The sequence below is a fragment of the Myripristis murdjan genome, chromosome 22 (genome assembly GCF_902150065.1).
Source record: "Myripristis murdjan chromosome 22, fMyrMur1.1, whole genome shotgun sequence".
In the NCBI taxonomy this organism is placed as follows: domain Eukaryota; kingdom Metazoa; phylum Chordata; class Actinopteri; order Holocentriformes; family Holocentridae; genus Myripristis; species Myripristis murdjan.
Window position 1 is genome coordinate 3,341,889 of NC_044001.1, and position 12,873 is coordinate 3,354,761.

The window sequence follows — 12,873 nt, forward strand, 5'->3', positions numbered from 1 at the left end:
TTTGTCTCTGAGTGAAGAGAAAAACTCACCAGGCAGACCGGTCACACTGGATGCCAGTCAATCAACTGTGGCAACACTTTCGGTTCTGGAAAGTTCCTTGAAACACAAAATAAAATACACACTTTACTGAGCCTGAGGGGAACTTTGACTTCAGCAATAGCTCCTCACACAGCTGCAATCAAATTAAATACAAAACATAGCCAACAACACAGAACAGTGGTAAACACAAGACACACTAATAAACTACATACAACAAAATAAAAAGGTAATAATATATTGTACATGCCTTGTGAAAGTTACTTTCACTTTAGAGTCACTTTGAGTCGTGGCTTTTCTAAAACTTTGATTCAGTGAGGAGTCAGCAGCAGGTTGGAGTTCCAGTATTCCCAGTATTCCTCCTGTAGTTCCTTCCTCAGTGGAAGTCGTGGGTTAAGTCCAAAATTAATCTTATCGTCTGTCTCTCCGTGTGTGTTTGTGTGTCTTGTCACTGAGCAGAGGAAGAATGAGAGCCTGTTTCCTGGTTTGTCTTGGGTGAGTCAGCTGAGGGGCGGAGCTTGTGTCAGCAGTTTACTGCAACAGATCAGAGCAAAGTCTCGTTCCACATTGCTGTTTCTGAACTTGTGAACTTGTGTGTGATTTGGTTTTGAAGAGTTTGAATCCAAATAGAAATATGAAAGATATTGTTAGATAATCAGAAAGATTTTGATATACTGAATGATGAACACAAGGTAATGCTGTTATTTCTGGCATATGTTTTTACATTTTCTTTCAGGTGTGATAATTGTGATATTCCTAGAGTCTAAGCTACTTTCACAGACAGAAAAAACATGTTTCCCAATGGGTCCCTTAAAAGACTGTGTGGGTCAGTGAGGAACAATTAAGTGGCCTACTAAAGGACCATTTTATTTAGTGGATGGTTCTTCATTTGAAAAACACTTTAGATATTTTGTTGTTGTTGTTGTTTTTGTGGTTAAAGTTCTCTGAAGAACAATTTCACTAAGAGAATGATCTAAACAATTTCAAATACAGAGGGTGGCACAGGGCGGCAGCTGTTACCTTACAATAAGGTAGCAGCCTTTTTGTAAGGTAGCATGCCAAACCAGCTGCCTCTCAAATTTTCAGCAATATAATTTTTTAATATTGTTTCTGAACGAAAATGTACAAGACCAAAACCCTGATGTCCATGTTTCAGGTGAACACAACTCTTTTGTCTGAGTTTAAGTGAAAGCAGCATTAGATGAGTGACAGCTGTGTGCAGCAGCCAGCTGGGTGTGCAGGAAACTCATAACAGATAACAGGACAATATCAAGAGTGATGAGACTCTGTGCTGAGTTTGATGTTTTCAAAAGAACTTGTTGAGGATTTTCTGGCTGAAAAACAGTTGATGCTTGACTGTGGTGACAAAAACAGTCAGCAAGAAGCTGCAGAAAACGTGTCAAAGTATTCGATATTTATCTGCTCTGCTGTGGCTGCTGGGAAGGAGGAGAGCAGTCTGCCACGCCCCCAACAACCAGGAAGGGTCAAAACCTCATTTTACATTTTATTCCCTGAACCGGAACAAACCCCAGCAACAGCAGTTTAAAACAGCTTCAACACTGTCCAAATTGAAATTGTCATGAAAGGCTGTCCTTTTGCGGCTTCTGGGAGAGAGCGGCTGTCATGCCCAGTCAGAAGGATGCCCTCCTGAGAGGAACCTCCAGAGACCTGGAGAGGACAGGACATGGCTTTTTGTAATTGTTCCACTGAGGCATGTTGGGTGTGTCGAATAGTTGTGATCGTGTGCATTTTGCATTTTATGTCACCATGTGGCACTTTCTTTTTGCACTTAGATTAAAAACTCATCTCTTCAGCCTAACTTATGGCTGACAGTTAGTGGTACGGTGGGCCGGTTCTCTGTCTCAATGAAGTAACCCAAGCACTCACCTGCCGACAAGATTATTGCTCTCACGGAGCTAATTATCAATTAGTCTTCTGCAGACAATTAATGTTTCACCTTTCCTCTCTGTGTGAGTGTGTGTGAATGGTTGATGTGTGTTTGTCTGAGTGCGTGCTCTGTCTTTTATTGACCCAGGTCATCATGGTGTTGGTGGCTGTGTGGCTCGGGTCCCTGGCTGCTCTGGTGCATCTGGCTTCCCTTGGCGTCATCATCCCTCATCCGCCACCTGTGTTTTTTACCTTAGTGCCTTTGTATTATGCATATATATCTTTTGTTGTTTGTTTTTAAGTAAGTAAGTAAGTAAGTTACACTTTATTAATCCCACAAGGGGAAATTCCAATTTAAGTTACATCCCATCCAAGAGACAAAAAAAAGACATGACAAATACAGGGTTACAGGATCAGGAGAACTTCGGGTCAGCCACCGTGCACGGCGCCCCTTACATTAGATGAGAAAGGAGGACATTAGGGAAGGAGAGGGGGAAAAAAAGGTCAAATGTCAAACTGGGCTCCTAGGGGAGCACAACATGGCATTAGCAAAAAAACACACCCCAGCACAATAAGCACATTATAAACAACAAGACTCGAGACATTGCACATGTGGATGGGGGGAGGGATTTGGGAAGGGGGAGATGTCCCAGCACAGACGAGGGCCGTATGCAGCCACTATGGTGCTCCGCACCCACAAGCTGCACTGAAAATGGGAGGGAGAGGGGGTGGGGGGCCAACGAGGCGTTGAATTAATTAATTTTTTCTGTGTCTACAACATCTATTGCACGTCTGTCCATCCTGGGGAGGGATCCCTCCTCTGTTGCTCCCCTGAGGTTTCTTCCTATTTTCCTCCCTGTTAAAGGGTTTTTTTAGGGAGTTGTTCCTCATCCGATGTGAGGGTCTAAAGACAGAGGATGTTGTATTTTCCTGTAAAGCCCTTTGGGACAAATTTGTAATTTGTGATTCTGGGCTATACAAATAAATAAAATTGAATTGAATTGAATTGAATTATTGCCTCTGCACTGTTGCACATAAACCATCATGGTCTCCGTCTGATTGTATAAACTTGTCTCTGTTGCATGCCTTTCGCTTATTTTTTTTTTATTTGTAGTATATGTTTTGTATTGTGTCTTGCTCTTGCTGAGCTTTTTTTGTTTTCTTTTCCTTCTTCCCCTTCTTTTTTACATCAAGGGACTATGGTTGGAAATTAGCCTATGGCTACAAACCCCAACACACACACACACACACTCAAAAATTACCGGATTTTTGGCGTGCCACCTCACCGACCACACAATCCCAGATGTATAATAGGAATAAAATGACGGCATAACGACATTCCATTAAACTTGACAAGCTCTATTAGAACAAAGTACTGTAAGTGGAATAAGCAGTACTGTATGAGTCAACTAAAAAAATAACTCCAAACTAGAATAAATAAATAAATGAGTCTCAAATAGTCATCAATTAAAAAAATAATTTTAACAAAAGATGTTTTCCTTAAAAAAAAAAAGTAACTTCAACCTGGCAAATATCTGAAAACAGGTCAGTGAACTAAACAAGCATGTGTGTTACAAATTAAATAAATTCAATTCAAATAACCTTGAATTGATCTTCTTTATTGATGAATGATTATTGGCTATAAACTTAAGTTAATATACGACCACCAGCTGGTCACTTTACCACTCCTTTTTCACAGAGGTGAATGCATATGCAGACAAATGAGACTTACAGTCGTCTTTCTTCTATCTCATCATGAGGAGCAGCTAAGGTGTTTATGTGGGGCCACAAAGTTTTACATTTATTTCACCAACATACCCACCTTCAAGTGAAGCAGGAGCTTCCTGTTGTTTTGATTTTTTTTTTTTTCCTCTTAGTGGCTCCAGATTCAAAATGCCTCTTAGAAGCCATCTCTCTCCTCACCTGCAGCAGTGTCCGTGTATCTGACCGCTGATTGGTCAGATGCAGTTTTCTGTCAATCATTGTAGCGATGAATGCAGTGGGGTGTCAGATTACAGGTCTCTTTTTGCTCTCCTCCTGGCTTGGGCTGACGTGGTTCTCTAGTCTCACGGGCATCGCGCGCGTGCAACGTGCATAGCGCGTGTACCGCGGGTGACGCGCGCGCCATGCCCGCGGGCAAAATGAGGCCCCTCACGGATCGTGAGGCCCTACGCAGCTGCGTGCTCTGCGTGTAGGGAGGGGCGGCCCTGTGTATAATGTTCATTAATATGCACTGTCCCTTTTAAATAAATAAATAAATAAAGAGAGAGAGGGGCGGGGGGCACATATCATGTAATCAAAGTGACAACATGAAAATCTTCACTCTTTAAACAAATTAGGGTTAAGGATTAAACTAAGAAATTAAAATATTACCAGTGGTGGAAAAATGAAATCCAACCAATTCATAAATGAAAATCGGGTGTATCAGGCCTGCAGCTGACGACCTCATCAAATTCTACTTTGACATGGGATTTAGGAACAAGTAAATCCTGCTGATTTTAGTCCAGATTCACAAGATTGTTTTCTTCTGAATCAGCCCAAGTCACAGCAACATCTCTTCAGAGTCCAGATGCTGAGGAGGAGATTGGGATTCTGGGCTCAAGCAGGATTTCCCTCTGACTGAATCCCAGGAGGAATCCAGGAATCCAGGAGGAGAACAACTACTTTTCAGTTTCTCATAAAATTGTGAGTTAATAATCTCAGAATTTTAACGTTTTTTTCTCATAAATTTACTATTTTAATCTTGGAAAATCTGAGTTTTTCTTTCCTGGAATATCAACCCCCTCGATCTGGCTACATAATTTTTTTTCTCCCTACAGTGGCACTACTACACCGTTGTAGAGATACACACACACACACACACACGCGCGCGCGCGCGCTCTAATGTGAAATTTGGCGTGTTCAAGCAGGCCTTGACATTTTTCATTGGTGTTTGTTACTGCCGTGTTGTGTGTGTGTCTTACCTAAGAAGTGAACTCCCAGTGTCTGAGCCGAAGATGTGAGTCTGGTGGTGACAGTTTGGACACTGGAAGATGCTCATGTTCTGCACCAGAACCAGAACCTGCAGGAGGGACAGACACACGACACCAAGCTGCTGCACGGTCACAGATACACACGGCTCTCACGGCTCCAACACAAAACACACACCGTGCGTCTGTCGCTGCTTTTAAATCTCACTTTTTAAAAATTCTTCTTCTGTTTCTTGCTCTGCTTTTATTGTGTCCCTTTGTTGTCCTTTTCCTTTATTTATTCACTTCATTTCACCGTGTCAATATTTTATGTTGAGCACACTGAACTTTTGCTCAAGAAAATGCCTTACAAATATAAATCCAATGACTATGATAAGCATTATTTTTGTTTGGTCGAAAATTTGAAGGGTTCAGTCTATTCAGACCGAAAACAACCCCCTGCAGTGGCCCTAACGCGTGGTCATGCAAATGTAAGTTGTGTAGTATATATGAAAAAATATCAAGAATATTGACATGTACAGTACAGGCCAAAAGTTTGGACACACCTTCTCATTCAATGTGTTTTCTTTATTTTCATGACTATTTACATTGTAGATTCTCACTGAAGGAATCAAAACTATGAATGAACACATGTGGACTTATGTACTTAACAAAAAAAGGTGAAATAACTGAAAACATGTTTTATATTCTAGTTTCTTCAAAATAGCCACCCTTTGCTCTGATTACTGCTTTGCACACTCTTGGCATTCTCTCCATGAGCTTCAAGAGGTAGTCACCTGAAATGGTTTTCACTTCACAGGTGTGCCTTATCAGGGTTAATTAGTGGAATTTCTTGCTTTATCAATGGGGTTGGGACCATCAGTTGTGTTGTGCAGAAGTCAGGTTACTACACAGCTGACAGTCCTATTGGACAACTGTTAAAATTCATATTATGGCAAGAACCAATCAGCTAACTAAAGAAAAACGAGTGGCCATCATTACTTTAAGAAATGAAGGTCAGTCAGTCCGGAAAATTGCAAAAACTTTAAATGTGTCCCCAAGTGGAGTCGCAAAAACCATCAAGCGCTACAACGAAACTGGCACACATGAGGACCGACCCAGGAAAGGAAGACCAAGAGTCACCTCAGCTTCTGAGGACAAGTTCATCCGAGTCACCAGCCTCAGAAATCGCAAGTTAACAGCAGCTCAGATTAGAGACCAGATAAATGCCACACAGAGTTCTAGCAGCACACCCATCTCTAGAACAACTGTTAAGAGGAGACTGCGCCAATCAGGCCTTCATGGTCAAATAGCTGCTAGGAAACCACTACTAAGGAGAGGCAACAAGCAGAAGAGATTTGTTTGGGCCAAGACACACAAGGACTGGACATTAGACCAGTGGAAATCTGTGCTTTGGTCTGATGAGTCCAAATTTGAGATCTTTGGTTCCAACCGCCGTGTCTTTGTGAGACGCAGAAAAGGTGAACGGATGGATTCCACATGCCTGGTTCCCACTGTGAAGCATGGAGGAGGAGATGTGATGGTGTGGGGGTGTTTTGCTGGTGACACTGTTGGGGATTTATTCAAAATTGAAGGCACACTGAACCAGCATGGCTACCACAGCATCCTGCAGCGACATGCCATCCCATCCAGTTTGCGTTTAGTTGGACGATCATTTATTTTTCAACAGGACAATGACCCCAAACACACCTCCAGGCTGTGTAAGGGCTATTTGACCAAGAAGGAGAGTGATGGAGTGCTGCGGCAGATGACCTGGCCTCCACAGTCACCGGACCTGAACCCAATCCAGATGGTTTGGGGTGAGCTGGACCGCAGAGTGAAGGCAAAGGGGCCAACAAGTGCTAAACACCTCTGGGAACTCCTTCAAGACTGTTGGAAAACCATTTCAGGTGACTACCTCTTGAAGCTCATCGAGAGAATGCCAAGAGTGTGCAAAGCAGTAATCAGAGCAAAGGGTGGCTATTTTGAAGAAACTAGAGTATAAAACATGTTTTCAGTTATTTCACCTTTTTTTGTTAAGTACATAACTCCACGTGTGTTCATTCATAGTTTTGATTCCTTCAGTTAGAATCTACAATGTAAATAGTCATGAAAATAAAGAAAACGCATTGAATGAGAAGGTGTGTCCAAACTTTTGGCCTGTACTGTATATATATGACAAAAACAGGTGTTGAGTAGAGAGACAGGTGTCTTGTGTTTGTCAGGTTTTCCTGGTCTCTCTGCTTTTTCTTTCTGTTATCTTTTCTTTTCGATTTGAGTTTTGTGTGCAAAGCGGGGTCCCTCCTGGAGTAATGCGTCCTCAGCTACAACAGATGAGACATTTGTGTCAGATACAGTGGAGGTCAGCGTTGTTATTCTGGCTGGACCAGAATAACAAGATGAGAAGATCAGATGGGTAGATCTGTCCTTGAGCTCTTGCCCAGTTCTTGTACAAACTGTCGTAAATATAGTCTGTCTTTCACACTATCATAATAGTAATAATATATTATCAGAGTTTCAATCAGGTTTTTAGGCCCAACCATTTCACAACAACACCTTTACTTAAATTCACTAACGATGTCTATTCTACTGCAGGTAATGGTCAACTCACTGGTGCAATATTTATTGATTTAACTAAAGCGTTTGATCTTGTCGACAGATGTCTTCTCTTGGATAAATTCCATGCAATTGGCCTTTCTCAAAATGCAATCAGGTTCAACACACACCTTCATAATAGAAAACAGTGTGTTGTGTTACATGGTAATAAATCAGATATGGCGATTCAGCAAAGAGGCGTGCCCCAGGGATCAACATTGGGACCCCTTCTTTTTTTTCCTATGTGAATGATCTACTTTCAATTTTTAAACATTGTTCTACCCAGCTTTATGCCAGTCTTATCACAAATTAAATTCTCTCTTCAGCCAGATTTCAACATCCTGCGAATTTGGCTTTTACACAACAAATTATTGCAACAAATCAAGGTCTTATATGATTTTTGGAACCAGACCAAAACGCATACCTGTCAACATTTAAGTAGTAAAATCCGGGAGATTTTTGTGGCTGCGGAGGGGGGGGGGGGGGGGGGGGGGGGGGTATCGTTACAGTTCAAATACATTCATCATGTCTTCCATTTAACTAAAAAACATTTTTGTTCCTTTTAATCAGACATGGGGTGTTTATTTACCTTGACAGTTTCGGAGGTAACTTCCTCCTTCTTCAGAAAGGTCCAACTGACAGCCGGAGCGGCACCTGTCAGATCCGGCAGACCGGGTGACCGGGTGGCCGGCCGGCACCAGGTCTGCCGGATCTCCGCACACAGACTGCTGTACTTTCATTATAAACCGACTTTTGTTTATACACGGTTGCAGCAGCACAACGGACAATGACACAGACAACATGGTTGATTATTGATTGCGCAACACGGCCATTCGCCGGTAATCACACTGCGCACATTAAACAGTTTTGCAGAGGCAGGAGGAAAGTTGCATGATTTACGTCCGCGCACTGCGTGCGTGACCGTGCATGTGCTCGTGTATGCGCCCGTACCGCGCTGAAGCACACCCCCTCCAACCGTGCCAGAGCAGAGGAAGTGTACTGTATTCAAGCACGATACGGAGCGATCACACCAGACTCAGACTGGGAATGGGCGGCTCGCCCCGGGGTATTATTATTATTTTTAATAAATGCAGGTTAAATACGGGAAATTTACGGGAAAATACTAATACGGGAGGGGGCCGGGAAAGGAGGGTAAAATACGGGAAAATCCCGGCCAAAACGGGATACTTGACAGGTATGCCAAAACGTCCATATCTGGCTCTTGCACAATAACTAGTAATGATGGCACTCATTCACATAAATTTGATAAAATAAAATATCTTGGTCTATGGCTTGACCCAGAACTCTCTTTTCAATATATAAATTATGTCTTACAGAAATTAAGTTTTGGACTAAATGTCTCCAGCAATGATTCCAGCAATTGTTTTACCCTCAATGTTTGTGAGAGACTTGCTTTGCAACCTATACTTTCAGTGTTTGACTACTGTGATGTGGTTTTTCAAAATGCTTCCAAAACGGTCCTTGCTCCATTTAACACAGTATGTAACAGACTCTGCAGATTTGTCCTTGGATGTCCTTTTCATACCCATCATTGAATGACACCTCTAACAGTAAGAAGACATATACACTGGCTTCAACATATATTTAAATGCATTTATTTCGGTTACCCTCTTTATCTAAAACAATATCTAGAACTAAATACTTCAACTTATCAGACCAGACATTCTGTTCAGGTGTATTTTTCTGTTCCTGATGTTGACAAGGCAATTGGTAAACACGCATATATGTTTAAAGCTCCATCTGATTGGAATAGTTTACCTGTTAACATTAGATCCATTACTGAATTAAAAACACTGAAATGTGCTTTGTGTTCTTACCTGGAGGTGGGCTGTTCTTGCTACCATTAAGTCTGTCCTTATTTAAAACCCTTTGTATTGAATATTGTGTTGTAAACAGTTTATACCAGACAGTAGTTGTGGCTCCAATTCAAAGCTCTGATTCCCTTTGAAGGTTCTCATTGGTCACTGTATGTTGTCTGTTATTTATGTTTGATGTATGTATGTATGTTTAGTTTTACTTTGTATTTTTCTATATGTTGTGATTGTGATACTGTATATATTTATGTTGGAACCCCCTCGAAAATGGTGATACACCTCAAGGAGTTTATCCTAATAAAAGAAATTTGAACAATATCAAAATTGTGCATCTGGAAGTGTGCAGTCTGAAAAGTGGGATTGACTGATCATGTGGCTGACATTTTTAAGCAGCAGAGGGCGCCATCTCCTCGCATTTTAACACAACACAAGAGCATCTGTTCACAGAGGAAGAGAGAGACAGAGACACCAGGTTACACAGCCAGTAATTGTTAGTTTATTTATATAACATACAGAAAAAAAGACAGAGTTACAAAATGATTCTCAGTAAAACAAACACATCAAAACCTCCAATAAAAACAAGACGAGCTGAAACAGCTGATGGTGTTTAAAACAGTCCCATGTGCTTCTGCACGCTGCACTTCTTATGAAAGGCTTTGCTGCAAACTGAGCAGCAGGAAGGTTTCTCTCCTGTGTGGGCTGTCATGTGTCTGTTCACGTCTGCTCTCAAAGCAAAACTTTTGGCCAAGCTGCTGTAAATACGAGAGTCAGTTAAGATCTGCTGGAGCTGAAATGATGGAACTCCAAACAGAAGAGCAGTTCCAGTGGAGAGAAACTCTAAGAACCCAGAATAAAAACAAGAGAATCAACTCAACTCTTCACATCATCAAAGAAGACAGACTCCACTTTTACCTGGAGTCCAACTCAGTGGTTTTCAACGTGGGGACCAGGGACCCCCAGGGGTCCTCCAGGGTCTTCCAGGGGGCCCTCAGCAAAATGAGAAGTTGTAGTAAAGCATTTATACACAAGCAAGCTGATCAAGCATCACTGACCTGACCTTTTAAATATATAAACTTTGTAAATGTAGCTTTTTGTATATTTTCAAAACATGTTGCCAATTTTGCATAAATTTGTGTGAATTTACACAGCACCTTTTTTTTCCATTTATTTGAAAGAAATCAAGTGAAATTGCTGGGGAAAATATAGCAAGAGTTTAACTTGAGTAAAGATCAAGATTAAAAATCTCTTTTTCCAGTGTTAGCTGGGTCTCTACAGGGCAAAATCTCTTCAAATGGGGGTCAGCAGCTTATTGAAAGTCAACTTGGGGTCCAGAAAATGAATATTGATGCATTCCCTCCCTTTTTGGTGTTGATATATTGTTTATGGATATTTTTTTTCTTTTTGTTGTGTTTTAACCCTTGATCTTATTTTCACGACTTTGACATTTTATACATTTTTCTACATTTTTGGTGTTGTAATTTTGTTGATGTTGCTGTAGATGTCATCTATTTCTAACGGTGTTGTTCCACTGTTACAGAGACCTTCACTGGTAAAATCTTCAGTGTTTCTGTGGTTTCAATGTAAGGAAACAGCCTGGAAGTGAAAGTGTGGGTGAAGGTGAGTATGTGTGTGTTAGTATCAGGATCAGAGAATGTCAGCTGTCCTCTGTTCCAGTCCAGATGAACTCTGATCCTCTGGAGCTTCCAATGAACTGGGAGATCAGTGTCTGGATCTGGTGGGGAGCGTGCTGAGTATTCACCTTTATAGAACCATATTCCCCATAATCCAGATTGTATGCTTCCCTTCCTCTGGACAGACTCTTCTATCACACCCAGGACCCAGTGTGTACTGTCTCCAACCTCAACATCCCAGCTGTGAGTCCCTGAGTTGAAGCTCTCAGATCCCAGGACACCGTAGTAACAGTCAAATCTCTCTGGATTGTCAGAAGGTTTCTGTCTCTGTCCCCGTCTCACACTGGTCAGATCTTCAGACAGGGAAAGTGTTGGATGGGCAGTGTTGGGGTCCAGAACCACAGGAGTGTAGGAGACCACCTCCTTCATCTTGTCCCAGACGGTGAGGCTCAGGTTGCCCAGGTGTTTGGCCTCGTCTATCAGAGCTCCTGAGAGCAGCTGTGGATCCTCCAGCAGGAGGCGCTGGACTCTTTCCACTGTAGCCTTGTAGTTGTGCAGGATTGAGATGCCTTCAGCTCTCAGCTCCTTCTCTATGGCTCTGATTGTGTCTGAAAGGGCTGCTATCTCTCTGCTCAGAGCCTCCATCTTGTCCTTCATCATCCGACTCTTCTGCTTCTCTTCCTTCCTCAGAGCGGCGATCCTGGCCTCCTCTTCCTCTTGGAGAAACTGGTGAATCTTCTTAAACTCCTCCTTAATCTGCCTCTCTGTGCGTCGGGCCTGGACCTTAATGTGCTCTGCTGTTTGATCACAGTTTCCTTTGACTTGATTAAAGAGCTCCAGTTTCTTCTGTAAGGGCTTCAGTGATTTCTGAAGTTCTTCTCTGTGAGTTTTTGCAGCTTCGTCAATGGGTCTGAACTTGTGGTCGGTGTGTTTGTTTGAATCTCGACAGACGAGACACACTGGCTGCTGATGGTCCAGACAGAAGAGCCTGAGCTTCTCAGAGTGCAGACTGCAGAGGAGCTCTGACCCTGCTGAAGCTCTCTGATCTCTCTGCAGTAAGAAGGCCTCACACAGGTTCTTCAACACCAAGCTAACAGGTGGATCACTCTTTGAAGATCTTCTCTTACAAATTGGACAGTCTTTTGTTGGTTTCTCTGTCCACCAGCTCTGCAGACAGGCTTTACAGAAGCTGTGGCTACATGACAGGACCACAGGATCTTTAAAGATATCATGGCAGACAGGACAGCAGAGATCCTCCTCTGATGTGGAAGCCATTTTGTCTGAGTGAAGAGAAAAACTCACCAGGCACAGTTCAAACAGGAAGGCAGCAAGTCAGTTGTGGTAACACTCCCTGTTCTGGAATGTTCCTTGAAAGACCAAAAAAAAAAAAAAAAAAAAAAAAAGACTTGTGTAATTGTAACTGAGGGGAAATTTGACTTGGGTAAATAGCTATGTAATAAATAGGTAGGTAATAAAATATTGTACATGCCTTGTGAAAGTAACTTTCACTTGAGAGTCATGTTGAGTCGTGGCTTTTCTAAAACTTTGATTCAGTGAGGAGTCAGCAGCAAGTTGGAGTTCCAGTATTCCCAGTATTCCTCCTGTAGTTCCACCCTCAGTGGAAGTCATGGGTCAAGTCCAAAGGTGAATCTTATCGTCCGTTTCTCCGTGTGTGTGTGTGTGTGTGTGTGTGTGTGTGTAAGAATGACAGCCTGTTTCCTGGTTTGTCTCAGGTGAGTCAAGTGAGGGGCGGAGCTTGTGTCAGCAGTTTACTGCAACAGATCAGAGCAAAGTCTCGTTCCACATTGCTGTTTCTGAAGTTATGAACTTGTGTGTGATTTGGTTCTGAAGAGTTTGAATCCAAATAGAAATATCAAAGATATTGTTAGATCATCAGAGAGATGTTGATATACTGAATGATGAACACAAGGTAATGCTGTT

The 12,873-nt window shown here is 42.1% G+C and overlaps 1 protein-coding gene across 1 annotated transcript; it reads right to left on the bottom strand.

Annotated features, from left to right (window-relative positions):
• Positions 1-10,640: 10,640 nt before the first annotated feature.
• LOC115353977 (nuclear factor 7, ovary-like) lies at positions 10,641-12,207 on the bottom strand. The gene has a single exon (XM_030044120.1). The coding sequence runs from the start codon at positions 12,205-12,207 to the stop codon at positions 10,813-10,815; it is 1,395 nt and encodes a 464-aa protein (XP_029899980.1). The 3' UTR covers positions 10,641-10,812.
• Between the last annotated feature and the right edge of the window lie 666 nt (positions 12,208-12,873).

Excerpts from the sequence above, each read along its gene's own strand:
- LOC115353977 (XM_030044120.1), bottom strand. The coding sequence starts at position 12,207 with ATGGCTTCCACATCAGAGGAGGATCTCTGCTGTCCTGTCTGCCATGAT.